The 9,214-nt window shown below is 40.5% G+C and overlaps 1 protein-coding gene across 1 annotated transcript; it reads right to left on the bottom strand.

Moving 5' to 3' along the window:
- Positions 1–3,593: 3,593 nt before the first annotated feature.
- LOC103010509 (cytochrome b-c1 complex subunit Rieske, mitochondrial) lies at positions 3,594–8,511 on the bottom strand. Its single transcript, XM_007165216.2, has 2 exons — positions 8,248–8,511; positions 3,594–4,407 (listed from the first exon to the last, which is right to left on the bottom strand). The coding sequence occupies exons 1-2, from the start codon at positions 8,459–8,461 to the stop codon at positions 3,797–3,799; spliced, it is 825 nt and encodes a 274-aa protein (XP_007165278.2). The 5' UTR covers positions 8,462–8,511; the 3' UTR covers positions 3,594–3,796.
- Positions 8,512–9,214: the final 703 nt, after the last annotated feature.

Here is a 9,214-nt window from a genome sequence, read left to right on the forward strand (position 1 = left end):
ATCATATACATACACTCAGCCTAGTGACTAGGAGTCAGTGCTCTAAAAGTTTGCCATTATTTTTAGAATGCTACAGATTGCAGAGACAGTAATCGATATGTTTTATTAAGGAGACACAATTAGCATGGTTTGGGTGTTAATTGTAATGGAAAAGGAGGCAGGAGAGGCTAGAGGTTTTAAGCTTGCCAACTGCTATGCAGATGGCTTTGGAGGAAGACAGGACTTGCTTTCCTTTTGGACATTTTGAGTTTTAGGTGTTAATGCAACATCCATGCACAGATGCCAACTAAGCACTTGAACATGAGTATGAAGTTAAGAGAAGTGAGCTTAGGGGAGTCATTAGCAAATACTGATGAGAGTGTGTTAGAACAGTGGGCTGAGGATATCATTCTGAAAAACATGGACATTTATTTTGGGTTAATATACAAAATGCAATGATATTCAAATGACATGAAAATACAGAAAATGACAGTTTCAGCACTGTGAGAATGAAGAATGATTTCTGACATCCAGATAAACAGTATGTTCCCATTGTTTAGAAAAATTAGAGTACTAATTGCACATTTTGATCCCAAGCCATAGATATCAAATAAGGACTCAGAATGAGTCAAAGATAGATTTTCCAAAGGTATGCTCAGAAAGACCATGGTAAATTTGGTGTTATCTCTAACAAACATTTTAAAAAAATACTCTTTCCTATGATCACTCTTTTAGGAGCATAAGGCATGGATCTCAAGACTGTCCCAATTCCCAGCATAAAGAAGTGTATGTTAATGATCTCATGTCAGGGTGCCAACTGGTCAGGTTTCCTTCATGTTTCTTAAGTCATTTCTCCCTAATATCTAGGATTTTGTTTCAGCAAACTAATCAAAAAGCTATCATAGGGCTGCTCTATCTACCCATTTAGCAAAGTAGTATCAAGTAATTTTACTTGTCCAGGCACTTGTGGAACAAAGCCTTCTTTTAAAAACTAAATAGGATACTTGGATTTAACAGTTTATCATCAGTCAAAATATCATGAAAGACATAAGCAGTCCACCAAATACAGCAATTCCAGCACAGAACACCTATGATGCACCTAGGGATCAGCAAGCTTCCTATTTTTGTCCTCCACTGCCATGTAGCCTCTAATGCAGTAGTGTTTTGGCATTTCAAATATGAAACTATTAACTACTGAGGTATCATTTCAGAGTGGGAGGAAATGTTATTTCTCTACAGAAAAGTGGTGCTGTTGACATTTTTGGCAGCACAATTTTTTTTCACCGTGTGGACCTGTGCTCCCTCAACTGAACATATTGCATTCCTGTTCCCCCACCCCACAAACACCCCCAATACCAAAAGCACCCTCCAATCATTGTGACTATCAAATGATGGCCACAAATGCCCCACAGGGCAGCAGTGCTGCCCCTGGTTGAACACTATTGTTATGAAACGATGGCTCTGTTGATTACAATAATGCTACCTCTGAGTTTGGATCTCTTTATCATAAAACCAAATACTGCAAACACAACAAATGCTTACCTAAGAAAACCAATTCCCATTATTACGGGAGTAGGATTAAGGGGCTCATAAAATCTTAGTTGGAAGGACTCTAAGAGAACAACTGTCCTAAGGAGATGAAATGACAGGCCCATGTTTCCATGTTTAGGAAATAGCAAAGCCAGAAAATCCTAAATTCTTGTCTAGTACTTCTTCCACTACACAATGCCCCCAACTCATGAAACTAACAACTAGCAACTAACTCCTGGATATACTGGAAGCTCAGCAGCTTCAATTATGTACAAAAAACAAAATTACTTGTTGACATAAGGATGACAAAAGAACAGTCACACAGATTTGCTGGTTCTAAGGACTGATGCAATGCCTCAAGGTCTCTACTCCAGGTTTAATTCACCTTCAAATTAAAAGTTGAAACTTTTATCATCCCCCTAAGTTCCTCTAAGTAATAATTTTATGGATGTAAAATACATGCCAGCAAAGTTCCTTTATTAGTATATCCTGAAGAAGTTATAAATAGCTCCTGGTGCCATTTTAAAAAAGAAAACAGCCTCAAAATTCGGCAGCTTTTACTAGATGTATTGGTGTAGTATTAAACAATAAGTTGTGGGCAATCGGCACCATTAAAAAGTAGCATGAGTAGAGAAAAAAGCATAGGATGATTTTCCCCATGAATATTAGAAAAACAGAATGTTCACCACGATAAACAAGCAAAATATCCAACAAATATATACCGACTTCTCTTGGCCTCATGATAAAATCAGGGGAAAAAAAACTTCACGTGAGATGATGCAAATATTAACACCAAATACTACAAACATATATTGCTCAGACATAATGATACAATTTCACTACTTTTAAACAATACAAACATTTCCATGGTAATCTACATATGCACAAAAGATCAGAAAAGCCCTCCATTTAAAAGAGAATGTGTCAAAAGGTAGTAAGTTACCAATGTTTGGCATTTTTTTGTCTCATATTTATACCTAAATACTTGAACCTAAATGTCATTATATGGAGACCTAGAACAAAATATTATTAAGTGCCCCATTTATCATACCTGCTAATTTTCTTTCTAGAATGGTGAAAATGAACCAAAGATTAGTATCTGCTCATAAGCCTGGAAAACTCTGACATTTTTCTTTTTTGATACACTTAGCTACTGATTTTAAGGACTAGAAGCCTGGAAGGCCAGTTCCCTTTGGAAGACCTAATCACTGAATCTCATTTGCTATTTTACAAATGCACATGTGATCACAAGGTGGACCCAGGGAAGTACATTACTAACGCACCACAAAATGGAAGACAAGACAAATATATCAAGATAGCTGTGATTCTCAGCAAAGGGTAAAGCCCACTCCCAGTTTCCAGGGAGAGTATCAGACCTTGGTCTTGTTCCACCTGTGTAATTGGAGGCACGAGGCAGAAAGAAAAGGGTGTTAATTCTGGTATGTCTCCCTATGCCCACCCTCACTTCACAGTGAAAAGTGGTGACCGCAAATCCAACTGGAAGAAACACCTCAAAATGTAATCATCAAAGAAACAAAACCAGCAGGATCATTTTCACACAAAGATAGTATTAAATCTCAGATGCACTACCCCCTTTCTTCCTCTTGATAGGAAGGATACAGGAGCTTTGGGAGACATGAATACTCACACCAGATGAAGGAAATAACAGAGGAGCACTCCGCTTTTGGAAAGCTTCTCTCAGATAATATCCCATGCCACTGCCTCTTAAAACTGAAGAATTCTAATTACTAAGTTACTCCCATAAATGACGAATAAAATTTCTTGGCCCGTCATAAAGGGGGGAGTGGAGGGGTATCCCACACACATAGCCAGGTGTGCAAAATAAGGAAACTTGGATACTATTGTTTCTGCCAATGCCAAAAAACATCTCCCAGGTCTTGGAGACAACCAGCTAATTCTACCTCATCCTAACCATGAGCTCTGTAGAATCTCTGTCTCTGACACAAAGAAGATAAATAAACAAGAAAGTCAATTATAGATTTCACAAGTATCTTGTACACCGGTAATTTTTAATTAGAATTAACTACCAAAGACACTGCACCTTTGAAGTCTTTGAGCATAACCATGTTTAACAGTGGCTTTATTAGGTGAATGCTTGAAAGTATTCAACATTAAATTCAATTTACTTCACATGTTTGCAAACACATCATTAGCAATTCTTAACTATTTCAAACCAACTAATTCGAAGTACAGAAGGCTTGTTTTCAAATAACTCTTCTGAGGTGACACAAAGACTGAAAGAAGCCTATGACTTGAGTCCTGGTCTCTAGCCAACAATCACTATATCGTCACTGGTGAACTCATATGAGGGAACTTCTAGGTTGAGAGGTGCAGGGCCCTTCCTGATCCTGCCAGATGCATCATAGTGTGACCCATGGCAAGGGCAGTAATAACCACCAAAATCTCCTGCATTTGCAATGGGTACACAACCAAGATGAGTGCAAACACCTATCAAGATAACCCACTCAGGTTTCTTTACTCGTTCTAAATCATGCTGTGGGTCCCTCAACTGGGACACTTCAACTGCAGATTCCTGGTCAATTTCCTTCTTGGTTCTATGGCGCACAAACAAGGGTTTGCCTCTCCATTTGAAAGCCATGTTCTTGCCCTCTGGAATATCGGATAACTTGATTTCGATTTTCGACATGGCCAACACATCAGCAGAAGCACTCATGCTGGAAACAAACTGAGAGATGACATTCTTGGCAGCATACGCAACACCCACAGTAGTTGTTGCAGTTATCAAATAGGAGAAACCTCTTCTAGCTTCACTGCTCTCTTTTGAAGACTTTGTACTATCTAACACTTCAGCACGACGATAGTCAGAGAAGTCAGGCACTTTGATGTCCGTATGGGAATAACGAACAGAAGCAGGGACTGCAAGATAAACAGAAGGTTAAAAAACACAATTAGATAAGGACTCTGAAAGGGGCATACATCAGGAAATGGACCTTTATGGATTCACAAGCAAAAATCAAATTATAAAAATGTGAAATATGGCTGGCACTCACTGGTCTCAGAAATGGTCAAGTTGGCAATGCCAGCATATAAAATACTGAAAACAAAATGAAGTCAACCACTACCAATCATATTGGTATGAAATCATTAGATAATAGGTATAATTGAGTTCCTCCTGACTGAACACAGCGATTCAGAATTCATAACAATTCAGTGTATCAAGTTAAAAAAAGTTAAATAGCACTGTAAACAGCAACATTTTAAGTCCCCAAAAACTCAATCTAAGACATAAATATCACCCATATTTTCTGGATTAGAAGAGACTCTAAAACTCATCTAGTCCACTCATTAAATTGATGTGTGATCACCTTATTAAACCAAATGTCTAACTTTATTTTCCTATCTACCTGCTCTCTGAAAGAACAGCTAAAAATTCATAAAACACTAATTATAAGATAATAAACATTCTGTAAACAGTATAACTTTAGTTGCAGAAAACTTAGAGATTTCTAGTCTAGATTTTGGGGTATAAATTCAAGTAAAACCACCAATGGGCAGAAAAGGATATCCTTATCAGGATACGTAGCTATCAAAATCAAATGAAATCTCCAAAAGAACCAATTATTTCAATTTAATATAAAAAAAAAGAGCAAATTTTTCATGTATCTGGCTCTTCAGTGAAGGGCAATAACATCTGTAAGAGTAGGGGCATTATCTTTTTTTACTGCTGAGGATCTCTCAACTGGGACACTACCACTGCAGGCCATAAAAAGGCCAGATGTTTACATCAAATGAATATTAAATAAGCAAATAATTACTGTTTATGCAGTGTTCTGGACGCAAGCAGTTTATTTTTTGAAAAAACAGGTATGTCCTTCTGTCCCATATCGTTTTTAAATGTCTGACAAAAATTTAACTTACAGTATCACTTTTAAGTATGTTTCAGGAAGTAAATCTCTTTGTAAACTCTATACTCATTTAAGGAAATCTGCTACAGGTTTCCTTTTTAGAAAAGGGGACACTAAAAGTTCCTTACTTTCAGAAAATGTTTCCAGAAGAAATATGCACTTTTAAAATGCATTTTCATATAAGTTGCAATTCTACTTGACCTACTAGGCTGTCTCATCCTAACATACTTCCTTGAGCAGTCAAACATTACAATAATACATTTAACATGGTTCCAAGGTCAGTAATTTTATGGAAGCGGTAAGTATTCACAGACAAGGTGAAACCTATCAAAAGCACTCTATGTACTTTTCTAACTCACTCAACATTTTCTGTAGGGGACCAGGACACAAGTAGTGACTACTTGAGATTCACAACTATGGCAAAGTGACATATCACATACTACCCTACTTAAGTATGAATTACTTTCCCTTAGCACTGTCTGGGATTACACAGGAAAGATGTGTATCTTACTTAAAAGATGAAGAAACCAAAGTTCATACTTCTACGTTAAAAGCCCTATTTACAACCCTTCCACACAAGGAAATGTACAGAGACACTAAATAGAATGGCTTTGTCACTATCGTCCAGAGATTTGGTGGCAAAAGAAATCCAGTTGTCTACTCCCATTCTATCTAGTAGGTTACACTTTATACTGAGCACCATCAAGAACATAAACTGCCATATTGCAAAAATCATTCTCTAAATAATTTATATGAATTGTATTAGGTGTGACTTTTAGTAGCAAAAATGCTAGCTAGATTTAGCTCTAAACTAAAATAAAATCAGATACTTATAGAAACATCATCTAGAAATGGAGAAAACTTAAGGCATTATAACAAAACAGGGTTTTCTGGTTTGTTTTGTTTTGTTTAAGGTGAGCTCTAATGTGTCCCAACTCAGGGATCTTCTCCTGACCCAACCACCCCTTCCCACATCCTCTACTAACCATCTTTCCACAAACCATCTATACAGGAGATTTTAATATGAATTTAAGCTTCAAGCTGAAGGCATGATTACAGAAAAGAGGTTTGCCTTATGTTTCTACTTTACCACTTCTTGGAGAAGTCAGGTAAGCCCCTGATTTTTAGAAGAAACTCTTTAGCTATTTGACAAACTCCAAGATACTTTTCACCTTTGTTACTGAAATTTTCTCCTCCCTTAGTGTTTCTCACCTCAAGGTCCAAAGAACTGGCTTGGGCAATTTCTCTAAAACCCACTGGTGCCTGCTAAAAAAAATTGCCACTTTATTCATTCACAAATACTCTGCACCAACTATATGCAAAACCTGAGGTTGTGGAAGATAGAAAAATAAAGGAGATATTCTCTACACATTGAAGCTCAAGGTCAGAGGAATCACCAATAAATGCAATACAGAGTGGAAAGTGTTATGTGCTATAAAACGTAAAGGAATCAGCAAATGTAAAATTTTATTGACCTGATCCTGAGTTGAGATTGAAAGGATGGGTAAGACTTGGAAATGTGGAAAACTGAGTGGGAGGACCATTTAAAGTAAAGAGAAAAGGGTGAATGAAGGCAGAATAAAGAGGGTGGGGGCAACTTGGTGTAGGGCAAAGGTCACCAATACAACTGTCAATGAGGCCAGGCAGGTAGCACAATGAATCAAGTAGACCTGATGAGGGCTGTGATGAACTGGAAAAGCACTTGCTCCGACTAAGGGTGCAGCTAATGCACAGCACACTAGACATGGAACTAGAGCCCAGTGCTGCCAACTTTCAACATTTCCAGAGACGCCAGAAATAGTCTGTTTTTTAAAACTATGCAAGTTGGGCAGACCTCAGGCACCTGGCTCACAAGTTGCCAATTCAGGATCTCCAAACAGAGCATAAAAAGAAAAACAGAAAACAAGGCACCAAAGATAAACTAGGCTCTGCTGACAGAGGGTGTAAAACACACTCCTGGTGAGAGCTTACGGCTAAATCAGTCTTTCAAATCCACACACTATCACGTACACAACGTGTATCCTTGTGCAAGTCACTTCACCTCTTGTAGTCTGTTTTCTCATCTGTCAAATGGGAGCATCATCAACCCCTGCCGGTTGCTCTTCTTGAGGATGAAGTTCATTACGGTGTGAAAACCCTTTGGCCCAGTGCCTGAAAACACTGCTGATACTCTGCAGTGTAGTCTACACTATAAACGACCTTGCGGCTTCTTTTTCTTCGGATCTGCGGTGGTGACAGGGAAGGACACTAAAGGATGGGAGGTAGCGAGTGGGACAACTTTTCAAATATTAAAAGCAATTCCTATTTTTTAGAATTTATAAAGTGCCCCCAGAATGTGTTAATGGCTTAACATATAATTTTTCCATCTGAACCTTACGATATAACCTACGAAATTGGTATAACCATTAATCCATTTCACTGGTGAGGGAACACGTTTAGGAATTTGCCCAAAGGCAAACGACCTGTAAGCAGCAAAATCTCTTGTCAGACTTTGCTAGAAGCAGTCGGACTCCATAGTTCTTGAACTTAACCGACGAAGTAGAAAATTTAGCCTGTGGTTGGGAAGCCTATGCACAACCACGGAGGCCCAGAATGTCAGAGATGGAGGTCACCTGAGACCGCCCAACGGAGCAGCGCCCCCGCACAGGTGAGGACACCGAGGCCCGGGGAGGTACAGAGGCCTGCCCAAGGTCGACCCAGCCCGGCAGGCAACCCCATCCACAAACAGGGCTCCGCTCCATCTTCCGGCAGACCCCCCCGCCCTTCTCGGCTGCTCCCTGGGTCCAGGGCCGGAGGGAGCAAGAAAAGAGGGACCCCTCAACCCCCGGTCGTTCCCCTCCGCCAGGCTCACCATTGAGGCCCACGGAGGCGGCCAAAGGCCGGGCCGCGGCCTGGCCACTCAGCGACTCCCGGCACAGAAAGGACCGCTTCACATCCAGTACTGGCGACTCCGAAGTGGCGGGCACCGCGGCCTGCACCAGGGGCCGCAGCGCGCCCGCCACGCCGCGGGACGTGGCCGACAGGACGGGCGCAAACGGCCCCGAGCGAACGGCGACCGACAACATGGCGACGGCAGTTCCAAAGGCCAAGCCGGTCACAGGGACGACCAACCGCCCGCGGCGCAGGCGCGAACAGGGGCTGAGGCGCGGGACCCGTGACGTCAGCGCGCCGGCAGAAGAGGAGCCCCGCCCCCACACGGGGCGGGGCGAGCCTGGAGGGCCGCGGAGTCAGAGGCGGTGCGAAGCCGGGCAGGTAGGAAGGTGTGTGGCCTCCTGTGTTAGCCCCGGGTGTGTAGCGGCCTGAGTTCAGGGATCTGCCCCAAGAAAGGGGGCAATGGAGGCCCCCAGGAATGTCCCATGAGTCGATTTTGCGTCCGTTAGGGCAAAAACCTCATTTATGGGAACCTAGGGATAAGAATAAGTTATCATAATAATTTAAATAGGGATAATAATAGTTCTTAACATGTGTGCAGATGTTTATATATATACCCAACCATATATGTAAAATATGGTTGGGTATACATAGAAAACCCAGAGCTGAACTTAATATGTAGTAATTGCTATGTGTTTACTCTAATGATTATTATCGTTATCTAACTAAAACCTTAAAAGCATTTTTTAAAGTCCAGAGACTTATGTGCAAAGCTTAATAATGATGATGATGGTGGTGGCTTATGTTTATTAAGCGTTTACTATGTATTCGATTTTGTGCTTTACCTTCATTCTTTCATTTATAATCAAGATCCCTATAGCTACCATTTTACCAGTGAGGAAACAGAGGTTTAGAGGAATTATGTGCCCAGGACAGGATAACCCAGT

The sequence above is a fragment of the Balaenoptera acutorostrata genome, chromosome 19 (genome assembly GCF_949987535.1).
Source record: "Balaenoptera acutorostrata chromosome 19, mBalAcu1.1, whole genome shotgun sequence".
Taxonomy (NCBI): domain Eukaryota; kingdom Metazoa; phylum Chordata; class Mammalia; order Artiodactyla; family Balaenopteridae; genus Balaenoptera; species Balaenoptera acutorostrata.